The sequence below is a fragment of the Eulemur rufifrons genome, chromosome 1 (assembly GCF_041146395.1).
Source record: "Eulemur rufifrons isolate Redbay chromosome 1, OSU_ERuf_1, whole genome shotgun sequence".
Taxonomy (NCBI): domain Eukaryota; kingdom Metazoa; phylum Chordata; class Mammalia; order Primates; family Lemuridae; genus Eulemur; species Eulemur rufifrons.
This window is the reverse complement of record NC_090983.1, coordinates 4029269-4053084: the sequence shown is the minus strand read 5'-3', so window position 1 is coordinate 4053084 and position 23816 is coordinate 4029269. Positions and strand designations below refer to the sequence as shown.

The window sequence follows — 23816 nt, the reverse complement described above, 5'->3', positions numbered from 1 at the left end:
TGAAAGTGGCCATTCTTGTCTTGTTCCAGTTCTTAAAGGAAATGCTTTCAACTTTACCTCATTCAGTATGGTGTTAGCTGTGGGTTTGTTATATATGGCTTTTACCATTTTGAGGTATGTTCCTTCTGTGCCTACTTGGTAAAGAGTTTTTATCATGAAGGGATGCTGGATTTTATTGAATACTTTTTATGCATCTATTGAGATGATCACATGATTTTTGTTTTTAATTTGGTTTATGTGGTGAATCACATTTATTGATTTGCATATGTTGATGAGCCATGCTTGTATCCATAGGAAGAAACCTACATGATCATAGTGAATTATTTTTTTGGTGTGCTGTTGGATTCGGTTTGCTAGTATTTTGTTGAGGAGTTTTGTGTCTATGTTCATAAGGAATATTGGTCTGTAGTTTTCTTTTTGTTGTGTCCTTTCTGGGCTTTGGTATCAGAGTTACACTTGCTAGAACTAGCCCAATCATCGAGGCAGAAGATCAACAAAGAAACACTGGACTTAAAAGGGACTCTAGAACAAATGGACCTACCAGGCATTCACAGAAAGTAATAGGGAGGATTCTTTTCTTGATGTTATGCAATAGTTTCCATAGGATGGGTATCAATTCTTCTTTGTAGGCCTGGTAGAATTTGGCTGCGAATCTGTCTGGTCCTGTATTTTGTTGCTGTTGTTGTTGGGAGATTTTTTTTTATCACTGCCTCAATCTTGCTGCTATTCATTATTGGTCTGTTCAGGATTTCTATTTCTTCCTAATTCAAGGTTGGGAGGTTGTGTGTTTCCAAAAGTTTATCCATATCCTCTAGATATTCTAGTTTGTGTGCAAAGAGGTGTTCCTAGTAGTCTCAGATGATATTTTGTATTTCTGTGGTATCAGTTGTAATGTCTCCTTTTTCATTTTTGATTGAGCTTATTTGAATCCTCTCTCTTCTTTCTTGGTTAATCTAGCTAGTGGTTTATCTATATTGTTTATCTTTTCAAAGAGCCAACTTTATGTTGGTTTTCTGATATAAATTTTGCTTAGTTCTGCTCTGATTTTTGTTCTTTCTTGTTTTCTGCTAGCTTTTGGTTTAGTTTATTCTTGTTTTTCTAGTTACTTGAGGTGTGACAGGTTGTTAACTTGTGATCTTTCTGTCATTTTTATGTAGGTATTTAGTGTTATGAACTTCCCTCTTAGCTCTGCTTTTGCAATATCCCAGAGGTTTGGGTAGCTTGTATTGCCGTTGTCATTCAATTCAAAAGTTTTTTATTTATATCTTGATTTTGTCATTGACACAAAGGTTGTTTAGAGGCAGGTTGTTTAATTTCCATGTATTTGTATAGTTTTGTGGGTTCCTCTTGGAATTGATTTCTAGTTTTATTCCACTGTGAAGATACATGGTATGATTTTGATTTTTTAACATTTGCTGAGACTTGTTTTAAGCCCTAACATATGGTCTATCTTGGAAAATCTTCCATGTGCTGATGAGAAGAATGTATTAATATATTTTGTATTTGTTGGGTAGAATGTTCTGTAAATGTCTGGTAGGTCCATTGGTACTAGAGTGTTTAAGTCCAGTGTTTCTTTGTTGATTTTCTGCCTCGATGATCTGTCTAGTTCTGTCAGTGGAGTATTGAAATACCCCACAACTATTATATTTCTGTTTATTTCATTTCTTAGGTCTAATAGTGTTTGTTTTATGAATCTGGGAGTTCTGGTGTTAGATGCATATATTAGGTTATTAAGTATGAAATGTCCGATTTCCTTAAGTACTAAGTTTGACAGTTGCTATCTCTGACATTTCACTGTGACATCTCTTGTTTTATTTATTTTTTTATTGTGAAGGTACATCTGCAGTATTTCATATGGACATTTTGGTTTGTGATTATCTTTTAAACTTTTTTTTACAGCAATTTTTGTAGAACCATGGATAAGTAAAAAATTCATGTTCTTTTCGAGTATCAATTCCGTCATAGAACCAATGCAGTGCAGACAGCTTGAAATATCAACGAGGTCTTTGGGAAGAATGTGGCTAATAAATGCACAGTATGTTGGTGGTTTGAGAAGTTCCATTGTGGTGATTTGAATCTTGAAAATGAGCCATGTGGGCAACCTGAGACCAAGGTGGATAATATGAGCTGAAAGCTGTAGCAGAAGTGAATCCATCTCAACCTGTGCATGAATTAGCAGCAAGGTTTGATGTTACTATTTCAACAATATTGGACCATTTGAAATAAATTGGCAAGGTAAAGAAGCTGGATAGATGGGTTCCATATGAATTAAATAAGCACCAGCAGAGACATCATCTTGAAGCTTGCCATATTTCTATTTCTGTATTGTTATGTGTGATGAAAAATGGATTCTTTTGGACAATCGCAAGCATTCAGCACAATGGTTGGATAAAGATGAAGTGCCAAAACACATTCCAAAACTGAATATTCATCAAAAAAGGCTAATGGTGTCTGTTTGGTGGTCTAGTGCTGGTATTATCCACTACAGCTTCATGAAACCTGGTCAATCAATTCTATGTCTATTGCAACCAACTGGATGAAATGATGAGGATGCTTGTGATTAAGTAACCAAGACTGGTCAACAGAGACAGGCCAATCCTCTTGCAAGACAACGCTCAACCACATGTCACATAAACAAAGCTGCTCTACAGAAGCTGGACTTGGAAACTCTCTGTCATCCACCATATTCCTCAGACCTTGCACCAACTGACTACCACTTCTTCCAGGCTTTGGACCATTTCTTGCAAGGAAAATTATTCAATTCTCAACAAGCTGTGGAAACACCTTTTGAGATTTCATTGCCTCTCACTCTCCAGCCTTCTTTGCTGCTGGCATAAACAAGCTACCATTAAGATGTCAAAACTGTGTCAATAGTTTAGGTTAATTGTACTGTTTCTTGTTTGAGATATAATAAGCTACATTTTTGATTCAAAATCGGACATTTCATATTTAATGACCTAATAGCTTTAGGATTGTTAGGTCTTCTTGTTGAATTCATCCCTTTATCACTACACAAGGACCATCTTTGTCTTTTTTTTCACTGTTGTTGATTTAAAGCCTGTTTTGTCTGATATAAGAATAACTACTCCTGCTTTCTCTTGGCTTCCATTTGTGTGGAATATTTTTTTATCAAGTTATGCACCACCACCATAAATCAGTTTGAAAACATTTCCACCATCCCAATAAGACCCACTCATGTCCATTAATTATTAATACCTTTGCTCTCTCCTCCGCTCCTTCTGATGCAGGCACTAATCTACTTTCTGTATCTACAGATTTACTTTTTCTAGACATTTCATATAAATGGAATCATATAATACATAGTCTATTGTATCCAGTTTCTTTCACTTTGTATGATGTTTTTAAGGTTCATTCATGTTGTAGCCTGTGTCAGTTGTCTGTTCCTTTTTTAATTGTCAAATAATATTCCACTGCATGGATATACCACATTTTGCCTATCCATTAATGAATATTTAGGTTGTTTCAAATTTTTGGCTTTATGAGTAATGCTGCTAAGAATTTTCATGTACAATTTTTTTGTGTGTGGACATATATTAAGAGTGGAATTACTGAGTCCTTTGGTAAACTTATGTTTAATTTTTTAGAAACTGACAAACTGTTTTTCAAAGTGGCTGCACCATTTTGCATTCCCACCAGCAATGCATGAAGGTTTCCTTTTCTCCACATCCTTAACATTTGTTATTGCCTTCTTTTTGATTATAGCCATCTTAGTGGGTGTGAAATAGTATTCCATTGTGGTTTTAATTTTCATTCCCCTAAGCATCTTTTTGTGTTATTACTAGCTATTCATATATTTTCCTTTGTGAATTGTCCATTCAAGTCTTTTGCTCATTCTTGGATTGAATTGTTTGTCTTCTTATTATTGAAGTGTAAGGGTACTTTGTATATTCTGCATATAAGTCCTTTAGCAGGTATATGTCTTGCAAATATCTTCTCCCAGTCTTTTCATTTTCTTAATGGTATTTTTTGAAATGCAAAAGTTTTAAATTTGGTGAGGTTCAATTGATCAATTTTATCTGTCAGCATAGTTTTAATTTGCATTTCTTTTATATGTCTGAGGTTGATCATCTTTTCACATGTTGAACATCTTTTATTATGTTTCAAATCCACTTGGGTTTTCTTTTCTGAAAAGGGGCTGTTCCTATCCTTTTGCTATTTTTTTTTGTATTAGGTTTTAACTTACAGAGCTGTAGGGGTTCTTTCTGTTTTAGAAAAATGATCTCTTGTCTGTGATACTTATTACAAATAATTCTCCCAGTATGTCATCTGTCATTTGCCTACTCAAGGTCATTGTTTCCATGCAGATTTAAATTTTTTTTGTGTGTGTAGTTGAACTTATCAATTTTTTCTTCTTTGACAACTGGGTTTGCACCATAGTTAGGTCTTTCCCATTGTGAGATTATAACATATTTCTTTCTTGGCTGCTTCTAGTCCTTTTGTGTTTTGTTTTGTTTTGTTTTACATTTAAATCTTTGATCCATTTGGAATCATTGTAAAGTAAAGTATAAAGAGATAGGAATTTAATTTTCTTCTTTTTCAGATGACAACCTGGCTATTCTAATACCATTTATTTCCTTTTTTCTCATACATTTGAGATGCCACCTTTATTATATATTAAATTTCCACATGAATTTGGGTATATTACTTGATGTTCTATTCTTTGCCATTGATGTGTCTTTTTAGTCCTTTGCCCATAGCAATGGGCTCATAAGAATATGTTTTAATACCTGGCAGGAATAGTTCTTCCTCATTAGGCTTCACTTTCAGAATTCTACTGGTTATTCTTCATTATTTGCTTTCTACTTACAGTTTAGGGTGGTCACCCTTCCCTGTCTCTCCTCTGGCAATACCCCAACACAGTGCTGTTGGTATTTTTATCTGGATCATATTCCATTTGTAGATGATGTCTGGGAGAGCTGAGTGTTCATGGCGTCGAGCACTCCCACCTGGAAACAAGGTGTGCATTCCCATTTCCTTGTCTGCATTCCTTAGAAGCACTTTAAGCTTTTCTTCACATAGAACATACATTGATTATTAAGTTTATTCCTGGGCGTTTGACCTTTGTGTTGTTGCTGTTGTAAATGAACTCTTTCATGATATTTTCTATCTAGCTGCTGTTTGTAGATATAGCATCTATTGCTTTCTGCATATTAATTTTGTAATCCCATCTTACGTCTCATTTCATTTAAAGGAGTTTTTCAGTTTATTCTCTTTGTTTTTATAAGTATAGAACATATGTGAAAACAGTGATCATTTGTCTCTTCCATTCCACTTTCTGTATCTCTCTGTTCTTTCTCTTGCCTGATAGCATTTGGTAGTTCCTACATCACAATGCTAAATAATACCAGTGAGAGTGGCCATTCTTGTATTTTTCCTGCTATTAGTGGAAATGTTTCAAGTGAATTTAATGAAGCATAACATTGGGTTTTGAACTAAGAAATATTTTGTCATGTTCAGTAAGTATCCACATATTCCAGTTTTGTTGAGATTTATTTTTAAATATCAAGAATGGATGATGAATTTGTAAAACGCCCTTGCAGCATCCACAGTGATGAGTCGAGGGTTTTTTCCTTTTGGATCTCTACATCATGCAGGGTATTCACAGACATCCTAAACTCGAACTGCTTTGCATTCTAGAATGACTGCTACTTGATTGTGGTGTTTTACTTATTTAATATGCTGCTTGTTTTAGTGTGCTAATATTTTAGTTTAAATTTTTGTGTTTCATAAGGAAGACTGATCCGTGGGATTTTGTGATGTTCAGCTTTTTCTGGGGTTGGTATCAATGTTATGCTCATTTCATAAAAAGTATTTGTATTATTTTTGTTTTATAAATAAAAATTTAACCATTTATGTACATTGTTACAATGATTATGCTTGGTCTACTATTTCTTCACACAACTACTACTACAGCTGCTATTACGACTACCACTAAGAGTAGTAACAATTGCTAAGACTTTCTGAAAGATTTCAGTGTGCCAAGCTCTGTTCTAAGGATGTCACATGTATCATCGCATCTAATTATTACACCAGCCCAGGGAGGTAGGCATTGCTAGGATCTCCATTTACAGATGAGAAAACCGAATTAGAGAGGGCGAAGTAGCTCATCTAAGGCTGCAGATCCAGTTTGTGGTGCAACTGTGATCTCTAATCACCGTGCTGTTCTGACTCTTCAATCATCTGCCTTTTAGGGTTAAGCTGCTTTGTGGTTCCCTTGGTTTTGCTTTCACGTATTAACCAGGCATCCACAATTTTCTTTTGTTTTTAGTTTCACTAAAATGACTCTACTTTTTAATGTTTCTCATGGACAATTTAGAGATTCCACCAGCGTTCTTAATCCTATAATTGCCACCTTTCTAAACTGACACAAAACGTGTTTGGCTGCTTTCCATGGACTTTCAAGACACAACTTGTGCCTGGTGATTTAGCTGGAGGGACAACACCTACACATGCAAAAACCTGAAATAACAGCAAATTAAAATGACAATCACTCAAGGCAGGGTTTGATGAACTGTCAGATAAAAAGGTCCCTATTTAGTGCTCATGGAGCTCACAGAGAAGGCAGAAGTCCTCTGGAGGGTGGAGGCCCGGCTTTGGGAGCCCAGGTTGGCTTCTGATGCACAAGTGGAGGGAAGGGAGGCCCTGTGTACGTGATCCTGAAGGCTCACGCAGGGGAGCACGGGGCACAGGGAGGCTGACCATGGGTCAGTAGCACTGAGGTCCTGAAATGCTGATCTACAGCTTGATGTTTCCTGCCGCATAGTCTTTCATGCCGTTTACCTGTTAAATTCCCTGTTAAAATTCCCTGTTAAAAAGCATTATCTGTTTTCTTCTTTGTCAGTGCTATAGACAACGGTAGACGTGAATAGCTTTTCAATCATCCATAGCAGGGGTCTGCAAATTACGGCACATGAGCCAGATCTGACCAGCTGCCCATTTTTGAGATGAAGTGTTACTGGAACGCGGCCACGCCCATTCACTTGTGTACTGTCTATGGCTGCTTTCACACCGTAATGGCAGAGCTGACTAGTTGTGGCAGAGAATGTATGTGCCACAGTCTAAAATATTTACTATTTGGTTCTTTATGAAAGAAGTGTGTTAACCTCAGGTCTATGACAGCTTATCTTATTATTCCTTTAGTACACATACCTTAAATAGCATTTATGAGTCAAAGGGAATGCACATTAAAACTTTTGATACTCACTTGGTCCATGTCCCTTAAAAAACATCATGCTAATTTATGTATCCAGCAGCAATGTATGAGCATGACCTCCTCCCACATGCACGTTAATTCCAGTTATCACAATTTAAACATTTTATCAGTCCGATAGGTGAAAAGAGATATAGCAATGTTACTTTACATTTAAATTTCTTTGCTAGTGAGTTTAAAAAAATTCTTTTATTAAATTCCTGGTCATATTCTTTGCTTTATTTCTATTGGGGTGTTCTGATTTTTCTTATTATTTTCTAAGAGCTCTTTATATAGGAAAGATACCTGTGATCACATATGGTGCAAATATTTTCCTCAGTCATTCTATAACTTTAGCTTCATTTATGCTTTTTTTTTTTGCCGTTTGAGTTTAATGTAGTTAAATATATCAGCCCATTCTCTTCATGATGTCTGCTTATGGTGACATGCTTAAAATTATTCCCCACCCTATGATTATTAAAAATTTAAATAATTTCTTTTGGTAATTTGTGGTTTAATGTTTTTACATGTAAATATTTAATTTATGTGAAATTTATTTTATATAATAAGGGAGGATCTGCTTAATTTTGCCGAATGGTGAGTCAGTTGTCCCAACATTATTTATCACATAGTGTATCCTTCCCCACCTATTTGAAATGTCATTGGTATATCACTAAAGTTCAGTTTATATCTGCCTCAGTTTCAGAGCACACTATTTTAAAGTCAGACTACCTGGGCTTGAATCTCAGCTCTATAACTTATTAACAATCAACTTAGCCAAATGGTTTGATCTTCATAGCTTGGGAGAATTAAATAAGTTGATTAACATAAAGTGCTTTGCTTAGTATCTGCCACAGAATATTTGTCCAGTAAATGTTACTTGTTATTTTTGTTTTTGTTGTTATCTGTCTGCTCTTTCTCCGATATTATGGTGTTTTAATTATTTTATCTTTATAATTTATGTGAATATGGCAAGTTCCCCATCATTATAGCTCTTTTATAAAATTTTTTTGGATATTTCCATGCACTCATCCTTCCAGATAAACTTGAAAATAACTATGTCAATAAAATTGTTTTGATCTTGACTGGAATTGTATTAACTGCACAGAATAATGGAAAGACAATGGGTATTTGTACTTTATTGAGTACAAAATAGGGAAACAATCCTTTAGTGTATTTGTTCAAGTCTTCTTTCATTTTCCTCAGTAAAGTTTTGTCAATATAATTTTGTACAATTCTGTATAATTTGTCAATATAAATTCTTAAGTTTATTGAGTTTTCTAGAAAGAATCATATAATCTTAAAACAATTATAAATTTATCACTTTTAAAATATTTATAACTTTTCTTCTTCTATCTTATTGCATTTGTTAGAATGTCCAGGGAAATATTAACTAATAATTCTGGCAGAAACTATTCTTTTCCTGATTTTCACTATGAATGGCAATGTCTCTAATGCCTTGTCTCTGAGTTTGATGCAAAGCTTCCCTTGGTTTCTACGGTAAATACAGTGAGGCTACGAAGAGCTTTCTTATTTCTAGTTTACTAAGACATTAAAAAAACTGCATCAGATTTCAATCTCATCAATACCACTGGAGCATCTACAGAGATGGTCAAAGGTGTTTCTGATACGGCAGGGAGCTGGGGCTTGGCAGGTGCGCAGGAACTAAGCAGAAGGACTCCTAGCACCAAGGAAGAGCATGACATGCCAAAGGCACTGAGGGAACAGCCCTGCGAGCTGAGGAGGACAGGGAGGAGGAGGGAAGTAGGGAGTAGCACACAAAGGGCTCCTGCAATCAAGCTGCTCAGAATTTACTAAGAAAATGACCTCCACACGTCATCACATCTCTTTTGAAGGTGAGACAGGAAAAAGGATGAATTCATTTTGAAATAAAGTTGAAAGTATCTACACTGATGAACACCCTAGAGTATTTTCATATAAATATTTGTAGGAAAATAACCAAGGCCTAACAATACTACGAACCCATTAGCTTTAAAATGTAAAGCATGTGATTATGATTTATTTATATTTCATTTCTCAAACATATTTGTACCTGCTGTGGGGTCTTGTTAGAAAAAATAATAGCTGAGCCACCTTCTTCTTCATCAGGGTAGTCAGGAAATGTGCCAGTTAAATTCCTGCAGAGGAAAAAAAAAAGAAAATTAAAATAGAAATGAATGAAGTCCTGTCTGTTGTGTACTCCATTAATTGATTTGCTTTGTTATATACTCCATGAAAATATACTCCATTATGTCCACTTAAATGAGCGATGGTTATTAAGCATGGGGTTCCCTATAGATGGAGGCTGACATGACATCTCTAAGGAGCAAAAGGAACCGGAGACATTCAGTAGCGGGTTTCCTTCCGCTAGAGACAAACATCTCCCTTTAAAACAGATTGTATTTTTCTTCCTCCTTTTATTTTAATCAACATCGAGAGGCTCTGTGCTTGAGTTAAGAATGAAGACAGAAGCACAAATCATTTCTTCCTGTTTAAAATTTAGGATAAACACAAGATCTTGAAACTAAACAGAAGGATGGGGTTGTACAAATTACAAAGTTCATAATGGTGAATGAAATACACGCCCATGCTTTAGGTTTTAGTTAAGCTGAGGCCTGTATTTTATGGGTTCCAAATAGTATTATTTTTCTGTAACCATATAACTCCTATATTTTAAAAAGCAGACTTTGAAATTCAATGTTGAGAATTTCAGAAAGGATATGTACTTAATATTTCTAAGAGAGATTGACTTTGGCATGAATGTTATATTTATTGTACCACAGAAAGAAAAAACTACCTGCCAAGTTGGTTCCATTAATTCACAGAGGCGTAGAATCTAAGGTTTGGAAAAGACCACCATGTTTAAAATGACCCTACAAAAGTGGTTCTCAAACTTTTGACCTTAAGAATCTTTTACACTCTTAATTTTTGAGGATCCCAAAGAACATTTTTATATGAGTTATAGTTATTGATATTTACTGCACTAAATACTAACACTTAGAAATTTCTAAAATATGCATTTTAGCTCATTAAAAATAGTAAACCCATTACATGTTAACACAAAAAACATTTTTATTAGTAATAAATATATTTTCCAAAACAAAAAAAATTAGTGAGAAGAACGTTATTGTTTTGTGCATTTTCAAGTGTCTATAATGTATGGCTTAATGAGAGTGAGCAGATGCTCACACCTGCTCCTGTATTCAGTCTGTGGCACCATGTTGTTTTGAATGAAGTACAGGAAGAAATTATGGCATCACACAGATGTGAATGGAAAAGGGAGAAACATTTTAATAGCTTTTTAGATAACGGTGAATATTCTGCTTTGCTTCTACACCGCAACTAGACAAGTGGCAGCTTCCCAAAGGCCAGTTATGATGTGGAATCTAAAGTCCACGAGGTCTCTCTCATGCTCTGAATAGACCTTTCTTTACCCAGGCATGATTGTAACCTCACGTCTTGGTCCTGGGAAAATAGTGGTTCACGGAATTACGTGGCTCTTCCCAGAGCTGGTGCATTTCACCACGTGAAGTCACATTCGCCGATAAGACCACTGATCTCACAACGAAAAGTCTAAGTAATGGGAACCTCTCAAACTCTCAGGGGTGAATACAAACTTCCAAAACTGTAGTTTTTACTAGAAAGCTCAGATTTTACCATTGGCAACAAATACTGTCAATTATTTTCCTTCAGGTTGATTTGATTTACTTTTGAGAAAATATCTCCCAAAGCCCAAGTCCAACTAACCAGAGTTTGTCAGTTGTTTTGTGGCCAGTTGGGCTTGAGACTAACCTCACAGGTGTTTCTCTCAGAGACAAGCGTCATCCTGTGGCGTGCAGAAGAGATTTATGAGCACTTCTGATTTTGTCACATAGAATATTCAAAAGCTATGTCTTTCAGGGGTTATTATTTCAGGTTAGTTATTTTTTACTGCATCCTCAAAAACATTGTCAAATGGAACTTCTTTTTTTTAAAGGCGGGTGCTTGGCGGTGAAGCCTAGGAAGACTTTGTCCTGGGGCCGCTGCCTCGATCCCTGCCAAGGCGCCGGCAGCTTTGGCCCTTCTGCCTGGTTGTCAGCAAGGTAAGAAAGGCAAGTGATGTCTTAGCATTCATTCACATAATAATTATTTAAACTACAGCTTTCCCTCAGTTATACTTTTCATCTCAATTCCAAAGCCACTTGATTATCTTCAAACTTTCATCATTTTGCTGATTTACTAAGTTAATGTGCAGTGCTGGATCTAGAATGTCATTCCTGAATCCCGCCCTGCCCCCGCCCTCCTTCCCTGCCCCTCCCCCAACTCCCATTTGCCCTCAAATTGCTGCAACAGGCAGGGTGAAAGCGGCTCTTCCACTGGGCGGCCCAACCACCAAATGGAACCAGCGATGCAGAAAATGGAACTCATCACATGGTTGCCTGAAAAATAACCTGGGCCGTCTGCAGGCGCCTCTCTCACTTCACCCAGACCCGCACAACAAGACAGAGAAGGAGCAACAAGAAAGGCAGAAGTTGTCCAGAACACAGAATTTGAGAGATGGATGCTGACTTGCTAAGACGGTGGATTTGCCAGGTATTTCTGAGCTGTTCATCGGCATTTGGTCACCTATGAGCACAGGGATTACAATTTTTAAAAGCAAAGATTCAGCTTTCTGGGACAATATTTAATTTGTATTAAACCAAGTACTAATTTTGAAAGGACAGACTTTAAATTATTCATTTAGTTCACTTCCTAAAAAGGATTTAAAAAATATAAATATGAACACCGATTATCTGCAAACTTTAGAGATTGTTTAATATTTTTCAAAAACAGACGGCACTCCCTATCAGTAAGTCCCAGACTGCCCCTAGAGTATTACAAAAGAAAAACGCCCAGGATCCCCCCTCAGTCCCATCCCTGCGGGAAAGTTGGTCTCCTAAGTGACAGGTGTTTGAGTTATCCCCGGGTGGACAGCTCTCCTTCTTTGACATTTCTTTCTGCTTCTGTGGATCCTAGTTCTTGACTCAGCGAGCATCACCTCGAACGGCACCACCTAGCATGCTGGCTCCGAATCTAGGCCTGCCTGCACCCTGTCCCGGCCTACCTTCCCTCAGTGAGCTTCCACGTGGGGGTTCCGACGTGCAGAGCAATGTCCCTTTGTCCCCAGGCATCGCGCCCTTCCTGGTTAGATCCCAGCCTGTTCTCACCTAGTCCTGCCCCCTCTACCTCCATCCAAGTTCTGGGCTGCACCACCCGGCTTTCCTGGGTCCCACAGCTCCGGCACTCGTCCCAAGCCTCCGTCCGCCCCAGACAAGCGCACCTGCTGGGGCACCGCTCTGGCACGTCTCTGCAGGGAGATCTTATTTTGTCCAGGGGATGTTTGCCTGGCAGCTGAGTAATTCAGGCAGCGTTGTTGCCATTTCCTTACTGTCCCTGAAGTTTTCCTCCCAAGTTTCACAATCTAGAAGCAGGGGCTGAGAGTCCCTCAGGAGAGAAACTCCCTCTGCACTCACAGAGGCAGCGGTGCTGGCCGGTGGAGGTGGCCCGTCTAGACCTGCCGCGTGCTGCCACTCTGTTCAGTTCAGGTCCCTTCAGTGCATGCCTTGCAGGCATCTTGCTAACAACAGCAACCTGTTCTTGAAAATCAGATGCTCTGTGCCAGCAACACTCTCCAGAAGCCCATTTCTTATTATTTTAAATGGGAAGAATTAAGATGCATTATACATTAACTATACCACCCTGCCCCAACCCAGTGTTTGGTGGGAGGATGGAAGGTCCCTGGGAAACGCCCGGTCACTTCCTCAAGCAATGATACAATGTTCAGAGGAAAGACCAGGCTGTGATGAGATATGAGTTATCATTATGCTGTCGTTTAAAGGAAAAAGGGATTGGAGGAGAAACCCTGTGAATGTATGTATGTCTACAGGTGCTCAAAGACAGGCGAGAAAGCCACCCACCTGGGCTAGCTTGGAGGCAGGGGACAGGAGCAAGACTGTTAAGTTTTTAATACATTTCTGTTTTATTTTCCTTGCTATGGTAAATAGGAATTATGTTTGTAATTAAATAAAACAATAAAGTAAAATAATTTATAATAAAAATAAATTTCATGTTTGGTTGGTTTCCTTTTATGTCTTAGTTTTAGAGTTTGATTATTATATAGACCTTTTAATTTTTACTGTGGAATTAGTCCAATTTTCTTTTAAAATTTCTTGTTTCTATAGTCAGAAAATTGTGACCTCTCATTAGGGAAGTTAAATTCTTTACTCTGTTTGCTACTACTTGTTGGCCTTAACAATTAAAGCAATCTAGTTATTACACTATTGTTCCCATTCTTATTACTTTTTTAAAACTTCATTTATCATACATTACTCATTTCCATCTATTTTTGTCAGCGCCTGGGCTATCCACTTTGATCTATGTCTATGTTTTTATATTACTATAATGCATTTACCTTATTTTTCTCTGTAATATACTTGAAAATACAGAGCCATTTGTCCTTCCTTATTGCTCTTATTTTCTTATTTTAATCTTAATGACTTTAATAATTATGTTTTCAAGTTCAATAAATAATCCTGTTGGGATTTTAATTGAAATTGCATTATCTCTATAAATTACCTAGAGCAGATTTATCATCTTCCTATTTAACCAGAAACATGGTATATTTCTCCTTTTATTTAAGTCTTTTTTCATTTCTTCCTTTTAACACTCAGACTTAAATTTTCATACGGCTTTTATATTTTTATTTCATATTTAGTTCATCACTGACTGTAAAAGGAATATATTTTGTTGCTTTCTTTAAAATATCCATTTCTTATTTCCTTCTCATGTCATTATACTAACAATAATTTATATTGTGCCACTAGTTACTTGTCAGGGCAAAGGTCATCCACACTGTCGTTTCCTTTCCTGGGGAGGCTCGTGTTTCTCCACTAAGAGTACAGCTGACTGCGTTCCATCCATCCATTCATAGCACTTCACTGAGCGCCTACTATGTGCCAGACACTGTTCTAGGCGCTGGGAAAAATCAGCAAACAGAAGACATAAAAATTCTGTCTTTATTGAGCTTATATTTATTATATTAAGAATTAACCCTTTTCTTTCTGTTTTTAAATTTTTAAAACAAGACATGGGCATTTAATTTTATCAAATGCCTTTTCTGCCTGAACTTAAGTGACCGTTTTGCTTTTATTAATGTATACAATTTTGAATTTCCTACCATATAACTATTTATGTTTCTGGGAATAAACACTCGTGGTCTAATTTTAAACCACTTGGAAATCAAAAGGTGCCTTCTGAAATAACAGTTGAGTCCAAAAGAAAAATCAAAGCACAAACAAGTTGGAAATGAATGACCGAAAAAACAAAAAAAGCCACGACATACAATTTTTTTTTATTCCGAAGAACAGGAATTCAGTAAGATGAGCACAAGCCTCTAACTTCCCTTCTCCCAGATTATCGCTAGAATGAACAACAAGACACATGCTTGGGGGACAGTTCTGGAAGCTGGAAGCACGGACCTGCATCTCCCCAATGCTGGGCTGCCTACGGAGGAGGCGCAGGGTGGAGGCCGGGCTTCCCCTCTGAAGGGCGCGTCCCAGGCTGATGGGAACGCCGGCTATTCGGGAGCGCTGGGCTCGCTCAGCCACCAGGGACAGTGAGCTCAGCCTCGCCTTCCCGGGGTCTTCAGCAGCGCAGCGCTGTGACCTGCTTTAGGCTCCTAGGAATGCTGCCGGCTCTCCCTGGCAGACGGACTCTCAGACAGCCCTGTGCTCCTGCCTCTGGGCAGCACGTCACATCAGTGTGCATTTTCTTCCCGAGTGTGGGCGGGACCTGTGACTTGCTTTTACCCTGTGGAATACAGCCAGGGTGCAGATGTCCCCTCTGGGATTATGATGCATGACACTGTAGCTTCCACCTTGTTTCCAGACTCACTCAAGCCGCCACATTGAGAAGCCTACCTGGTAGGATCTGGGGGTGACCTCCAGCCAACAGCCAGTGAGGAACCGAGAAGCCCTTGGTTTGACAGCCCGCAAGGAACTGAAGGCTACAGCCAACCACCAGAGCTTGGACGCAGGCGAGACCTCAGCCCCAGCTGACACCTGAGTGGGGCCTGTGACACCCTAAGAGAGGACCCAGCTACGCAGTGCCCAGACTCCTGACCTACGGACGCTGTGAAATGACAAATGTGGGTTGTGTAAAGCAACTAAGCCTGCGGTAGTGTGAACGCCAGATAGCTAATACACTGCCCTGCCGAAAACAGACTGCAGGGAGCAGGGGTCGGGACAGGGAGATGGTTAGTAAGCTGCCACAGTCCGGTCCGGGGGTGACATGACTCAGCCCCAGCAGCAGGGAAGGGGGAGGGGTGAGAAGTGGGTGGACTGGGGCATCTTTTGAAGGTGGAGCCAACGGATGTCCGGCTGGGAGAAGGAGAGGAGTCAGGATGGAGGGTTTTGGCCTGAGGGACAGGAAGGGTGGATTTTCCACCACTGGGTGGGAGCTCGGTGGGTGGAGCAGGCTTAGGGGTAAGCTCACAAGTGGGTTTTGGAAGTCCAGCCTGAGATGACCACCACGCATCTAAGTGGAGATGTTGAGTGGACAGCTGATCTACACGTCTGCAGTTTAAGTGAGCGTTCTGGGTGGAGAGTCACATTTGAGAGTTAGCAAAACACACATGGAATTTAAAGCCACGTGCCTGGATGAGGTTATCACGGGGAGAGAGAAAGGAAGGGGACCAGGAGGACCAGGCCTGGCCCCACCTGGCACGAGGGGAGGACAAGAAGAGGAGGGACCAGCAGTGGATCCGCGTCGTTTCTGCCACGTATTTTGTGTCTAAGGATCTTTCTTATGATGGAACCAAAGTCAGCCTCAATGACAGCGGATTTGTCAGACAACGTTGATGATTGCATGAAGGTACTAGAGAGCACTTCAGGTCTGGCTGCTTTTCCATGTCCTGAGCCCCCAGCGGGGTCATGTTCTCTACACCGGGCTGCTGGTTCTCTCCTGCAAACTGAACGCTGCTTAAAGCAGACGACCCAGGGTCATTTGAAATACACTTTCATTTTTGGATAGCTAGCTTTAGTAGACTTGTTTGAATAATCTACCAAACAGAACCCTCCATGACAACATATTCATTTGTTAAGCACTTACGTGCCCAGAACTTGGTATCACTGCCTCACTGAAACCCTCTAATAATCCTAGGAGATAGTTATTATTCTTGTCATTGACATTTTTGGGATGAGGAAACTGAGGCTTAGCAGGACTTGCCCAAGCAGAGTCAAACCTTGAACCAGAAAGAGCGACGCAGAACCTACAGGCTCAGCTGCCTGACCCTCCACACAGGGCTATGGCGGGGCCGAGCCCAGTGGCCACGGAATTTCCAACCAGAAATCTTAAAATAGGGCTTCACACCCGATAAAGAAGCAGTTGGGAGGCTACATGTATAAGGAAAATTATATTTTACTGGAAATGAAGAAACCCTGGCAGCTGCCACTAATTAGCTGTGTGATTTGAGCAAATCACTGCATCGCTGTGAGAACCTGGTTAGTTTTCCTCTCTGCAAATGGTGCAGCTGAACTAGGTTTATCCATTTAGTTATTAAAATGTAAGTATGTACGCCTATTAGACAATCTCTACAGTTCCTTTCTGCTCTAGAAACTCTGCCATTTACATGTGACAAATGCTGGGGGGACAATGTTAACTTCGTACAGAATTTATTCAGTGATTAATGTTACTTAATAAAGATACATTCAACATAACTACCTGCCTTTCTATTCTTCTATCTGAGGAAGCTGGAGAAGAAAAACACCTCTGCCTCGTATCTTTCGGTTAGCAAACGTGAGGCAACGAGCATTTGGTAAAGTTAGGGCCTATTAAAAATTTATGCATATTGTCAAAAATTCTTGCACAGATGTGAAAATGACCAGCTCTAGAGTTTGCAGTGATTTAGAAAGCAGAACTACTAAAATGATAAATTTCCCCCCTGAGGTCTGACACTGAGCTTCAACGGGTCTCACCATTTCAGACTCACAGGACAGAGATTTATCTGTGTTTCATCAAGTATGAAAAATATATGGATGGAGGGGTTTCCGGCCGATCCCCCCCAAGTTACCCAGTCACCTCCATTAATGTCAGCAGGCTCATAAATTTTTCCTGCGTTCTAAAGAAAGCAGCTTGTGCCACTGCACAGAAGCCTCCAAAGGTGTCAGTTGCTGCCTATAAATTCACTTACACTCAATAAAGGCAATTGACTGCACATGGACTCAATTACCAGGGCCCTCCTTGGGAAACTGAGGGGCTCACCATCCCTCAAAGGAGAGGAGGAAAAAGTTGTATGCAAAGCAAGGCAATTTCTTGGTGGCACATTACAAAATCTGATTTATGCATAGATGTTTCTACTTATTAGTGGGATATTATTAGCAGTTATCACCCAAGACTAAAGCTTCCCTCTTGGTTTGGAAGTATCACCTTGAATCATATTCAGGCTTGAATTCTACAGGAACCTCCCTACCCAATCTCACCTTTTAATTTTATTAAAAGCAATAATATATTACTGATTATATAATTGGCTATTTTGGTTTTGGTTACTCTTCTGTTGAGAAAATGATACAAATGCTCAATTTTCACCTATCTTAAATATTTATTTGCATGGAAAAATTAATAACCAGGCAAGAACAGAACTCTTTAGGAAGGAATGGAAAGATTTTCCCTTTCAAAGACACTGTCAACCCTTTCTGTTCACTGATCCATCATTCAAAACCCTAAAACCCACAAAGGCAATCACAGCAACAACAAAAATAAATAAATGAGACCTGATCAAATTAAAAAGCTTCTGCACAGCCAAAGAAACTGTCTCGAAAGCAAACAGACAACCTACAGCATGCTACACATCCGATAAAGGGCTGATAACTAGAATCTATCTAGAAATCAGGAAAATCAGCAAGAAAAAATCAAACAACCCTATCAAAAAGTGGGCAAAGGACATGAACAGAAACATTTCAAAAGAAGACAGAAGAATGGCCAACAAACATATGAAAAAAATGCTCAACATCTCTAATCATCAGGGAAATGCAAATCAAAACCACAATGAGATATCACTTATCTCTAGTGAGAATGGCCATTCTCAAAAAGTCCCAAAACAATAAATGTTGGTGTGGATACGGAGAGATAGGAACACTCATACACTGCTGGTGGGACTGCAAACTAGTGTAACCTCTGTGGAAAGCAAAATACCTTAAACAGATTCAAGTAGACCTACCATTTGATCCAGCAATCCTATTATGGGCATCCACCCAAAAGAACAAAAGTCATTCTATAAAAAAGACATCTGCACCCGAATGTTTATAGCAGCACAATTCACAATTGCAAAGATGCGGAAACAACCCAAGTGCCCATCAATACATGAGTGGATTAATACAATGTGGTATATGTATACCATGGAGTTCTACTCAGCTATAAGAAACAATGGTGATATAGCACCTCTTGTATTTTCCTGAATAGAGCTGGAACCCATTCTACTAAATGAAGTATCCTAAGAATGGAAAGATAACCACCACATGTACCCACCATCAAATTGGTTTCGCTGATCATCACCTAAGAGCACATTTAGGAATAACATTAATCGGGTGTTGGGCAGATGGGGGGGAGGGGATGGGTGTACACACACATAGAGTGTGACGTGCACCGTCTAGGGGATGGACACGCTTGAAGCTCTGACTCGGAGTGGGGGAGGCAAGGGCAACATACATAACCTAAACTTTTATACCCCCATAATATGGTGAAATAAAAAAACCCTAAAACCCTAGCCATTGTGCACCCAGCAGCCCTTCCTCATTGAAAGAAGCAGGTCGTTTCCTTTTCTAACTCAAGAATCCAGAAAACTTAGGAAAATAAACATAGGAAAAAAAGTGTAAGTTAGCAACATGTCCAACCATTCTCATTTTAAATTCACTCCTTATGCATACTTTTGAAAATAAGTAATCTTTTATAAGCAACACAAAGAGTGAATTACAGAAAAGAGCACTTTAGAGTCTAAAGGTTAATTTTGAAGATCCCCCAACCTTGTTTGATCAAGCAGTAAATGAATATTTACCATATTTATGAAACACAAAGGCATGATCCTTTCTGTTCAAAGCAACATACAGATGTTGACATTCATCACCAAATGACACAGAAATTAAGAGCTGCTAAAACAAACTGAAAGCCTCTATCTCCAAAGAACAGCTCTGCCTCTGCTGCAGATATGCTAAGTACTGAGAAAGGCGTGACTCCAAAGGCATCTTGCTTCCCCAGGTACGGTGGCTGCAGCAGAGATGCAGTAGGTTTGAGGTCTTCTACATCTCCTGGATTCTGTTTTTAGCGGTGTTCTGCCGCTCTTTAGAGTGAATTCCTGCCCTAGAAGGCATGCAGAGGGTAGCAGTGACTCTAGCCCATGGCTACTCAAGGTCATGCCACACCAGCTTCACGTGGACACCTGTTCACACTTGCAGTCCAGTGGGATGGACAGAGAGGCACGAATCACAGTATGCTGGGCCCTGAGGGTGTGACCTGGAACAGCCCTCCAGCCCATGGAAAGGAAATACATCGGGGCATTTGCCAAAGAGCCTCGAGTCTGCCTTTCATCATGACCTGGCGCCTGGACAAACCACGTGAGCCTATAGCTGCTGGGTGTTCTTAATTTGATTTACTGTGACGACTGACATCAAAACCTGTGATTTCACGCGAGCTGTGCACCTGTCCCTACAGCCTCAGTGAGTAATGCAGGGGCCTTAAGTTCTCATCCCTTCTTTTCTTATGTCTCCCATTCAACCTGATATATTTTAGGTTCAAAGAAAATGGTAGAAAACAGTTATTTGCCCTTTCATATGAGTAACCTACACATGTGTGTGCATCTTCTCTACAGACCACAGCTGCTTTGAGAATTTACTAAAAATATAATTAACACAGGAATTCAAAATAATGAGCCCCTAACTCACCTCCCTGTCTGTGACCGTCACTCTCCCCTCATCTTTCTAAAACCTCCTTTTTCATTCTGAAAGTAATTCATGCCCCATGCAGAAAGCTTGGAATACAGAGGAAAAGAATACATACAGCCACGATCCTACTACTCGGAAGTGATCTATTGTGAACATTCCGGTGGCTTCTTTTTGATGTCTTTCAGAGTCCTCAGGGAGAACAGTCCTGCACTCTCCCTTGAGAAACAATTCCGGTTTTACACGATGCTCGTGTTTCAGAAAGTCTTTGCTCACCTGGGCTTTAGTTCCCAATCTGACAGTAACTAGGCAGGTTTGCAGCTGAGTTACCTGACTTCTCTGCGTCGCTTTGTCATCTGTGAAATAACTGGGGCAAGCCACAGCCAGCTTTCTCCAAGCCCATGATTCGTCCCCTCTTCTTTTTCCCCCCTTCTCCCCTCCCCTCTTTTTCCCTCTGTGTCTCTCTTCTCCTTTTAGCCAGAACCATCACTCTGCTCTGCATGAAGACACTAAGAAGCAGGAGAAAGAGAAGGAATGAGCAGCAGGAAAGCCCTGGGTTCCCAGGTGGCACCTAGTAAGCCACGTGACCTTGGGCAACCACCATTGTTTTCAACAAGATGACACGGACTACTTAGCACTCCTCTGCACCACGGAGTCAAGGACACTCAAGAGGAAGTTTCTGCTCATCGATGCTCAGGAGGAGGAGACACGCCTGGAGTTGTGAGAATCAAGGGACCTGAGTGTGAATTCCAGCCTTGCCTCTTACGAGCATGAACCCTGGGAAAGCCACTTGACACATCCCAGCCTCGGGTTCCCACGAGGGCATGCACGGGCAGCACTGGGACCTAGTAGGAGCAGTAAAGAGATATACAGGGTCGCTGGAAAGAAAGGACAGCTTCTAAAAGCAGGACTAGTGATGGAAACTGGTGTAGGCCTGGGGCCTCGGAGCCTCCGGCAGGGAGCGTCGGGCTGGAGCAGAGGGAAAAAAGTGAGGACAAGACTTCGGATTTTTCCAGGCCGATGGAAACTGAAGTTTCGCCTCGCTCCAAACAACATCACCCTGAGAAAATCTCTGTTCACTGCCTGAAGCTCTCCTGGACAATAGTACTGTCACTCTCTCCATTTGCAGGGTAGTTCTAGAGTTCCAAAGGCATCTGCAGGGGACGGAGAGATGAGGAGTCTGTAGGTGATCCCACAAGCCTAAAAATGACAAAGGTTAACTCACAGAACCGTGTACTGAAAGGGGTGAATTTTACTGCTTAATTTTTAAAATGAAAAAAAAAAAAAAATTAACAAAGCCTTCCCAGACCTCCTCTGGAAAGAATGTACATTTGCTGGGGATCTGGAGACAGGCTGCTGGCCTGCCCTGGGGACGGGAAGCACATTCCATGCTGCCTGCCCTGTTATTACCCCTCAGCCAACGCTCGCCCCCAGCGCTTGCAGCCCTTTCAGTCCCCGCCTCCACCAACAGCCAGCCTGTCCTTCTGTGGAGTGGCACTCAGCATCATGACCGAGGCAGCCACTAAAGTTACATACGGCTGTGAATACGAAGGTCCCAGACTCAGGAATAAAATCATGGGAAATGATGGATATGCAAACATTCCAAACTGCAAGTTGTGCATCTGAGAATCTGATGGACTTCCTGTAGGTTTAAGATCATTCTTGAGGGTGTACCAAGTGCTGCACATTGTTCTTAGGGTTTTATATTTACGAATCTCTATCATCCTACTTGTGAGGCAGGCACTATTAATACTCCCCTGTTTCCATTTTAAGATGAGGAAATGAAGGCACAGAGAAGTTAAGTAACTAGCTCAAGACAACACAGCCTGTAAGTGGTAGAGCTGGGATTTGAACCTTGGCAGCCTGGCTCTAGGGCCTCTGCTCCTCTGTGTGTGTGTGTGTGTGTGTATGTGTGGGCAAGCACGTGCACGGCATTTGCAATCTGTGTGTTTATTACAGATGCACAGGACACACCATCACAGCATCAGAGTCAAAGCAGTGCTGGTCTACGTCTGCAACCAGGCTCAGCCTGCTGAGCGCCCAGACAACCTCAAGCCCTGAGCTTTTCCCACTTGACCTCCGCTGCTGACGGATCACATGTTGGTTTAAGAAATGAAATGAGGCCACCTGATTTACATCACTTTCAGAGTGCTTCAGCTTACATGAATTAAAAGGAGTGTGCTAAAATCTGACTAGAAGTGCTCCTGGGCCAATCCTAGAGCCAGAATCCTACTGGGAGGGGGGCGTTACCTCTCTCTGCATTAAAAAATGAGCTGGAATCAGGCATATTTTCAACAAGATAAGTAACAAATGTAGGTGGCAGAGAAATGTCAATGCTCCACAACAGGACAATTTAGAATTTCATCTGGAAAGACCCTGAGGTCTAGAATCAGTCCCAGTTGCCAGAGACGACAGCACTCTGGTGGCTCTGATGCCTGCGAGGGAGGTGAGGAGAGACCACGGGGTCTTTGGCGAGGGCCATGCAGCCCATCTGGGCTTCAGGGTTCTCATTTATCACCCTAAGTGGCTGGATGAGGTTATTGCAGAGACCCCCTTATGATACTTTAAAATGAAGCTTATTGATAAATCTTGAAACTTAGACGGTAGTCCACGACAGGGCCCAAGCCAAGAGAAATGTAAATTATAGCAAGATGTTTTCTGATAACAAGTGTCCCCATGACTGTGTTGTCCAGTATGATAGCCACCAGCAACACGGGGCTATCGAAGCTGAAATCTACAGGAATTAAAGTTAAATACAATTAAAAATTCAGATCCTCTGTCACTCCAGCCACCTCCCAAGTGCTCAACAGCCACATGCGGCTTGTGGCTACCACAGCAGACAGTGCAAAGCAAGAACATTTCCATAACTGCTGAAAATCCCATTGGACAGCTCTGGTCTAGAATAACGCAAACTTCTGTAATTTTTGCTCTTCATACGAATGCTATTAATGAATGAAAGGGATAAGAGTATTTATCTCATAGGGTTCTTGAGGGTTGTAGTAGGCTGACTAACAGCCCCCAAAGATTTTGGGTCCTAATTGCTATAAGTGGTATCCCATATGGAAAAAGAGTCATTGTAGATGTGATTAAATTATGAACCATGAGATGGGAAGCTGATCCTGGATTATCCAGCTGTGCCCTAAATGCAATATTAAGTGTCCTACAAGACAGAGACAGAGCGAGATTAGACAGACACGGAAGAGAAGAAGGCCATGTGACCACACAGGCAGAGACGGAGATGGCCACAAGACAAGGGATGCGGCAGCCACCAGAGCTGGAAGAGGCAGGAAGGAGCTTCTAGAGGGAGTACAGCCCTTCTAACACCCAGATCTCAGTCTTCTGACTTCCAAACTGTAAGAAAAACATTTCTGTTGTTTTAAGACACCAAGTTTGGTTTGTGCTTATTTGTTATGGCAGCAATTGAAAATTAATACAAGGGTTAAATTAGTTAACGTGTAAAGCACTTAGAACATCAAGCTAAAAAGCTTCTGCCCAGCAAAGAAAACAATCAACAAAGTGAAAAGACAACCCACAGAATTGGAGGAAATCTTTGCAAGCTATCCGTCTGACAAAGGATTAGTAACTAGAATATATAAGGAGCTCCAAGATCTCAACAGGAAAAAATCAAATAATCCAATTAAAAAATGGGCAATGGATCT

The 23816-nt window shown here is 40.4% G+C and overlaps 1 protein-coding gene across 1 annotated transcript in view; it reads right to left on the bottom strand.

The window, feature by feature from the left end:
• Window positions 1-23816, bottom strand: part of IQCA1 (IQ motif containing with AAA domain 1) — a 199992-nt gene that overhangs the window by 78319 nt on the left and 97857 nt on the right. The window contains exon 17 of the mRNA XM_069465364.1: window positions 9264-9348. Coding sequence (XP_069321465.1) covers window positions 9264-9348 — 85 coding nt within the window. The remainder of the gene's footprint in view (window positions 1-9263; window positions 9349-23816) is intronic.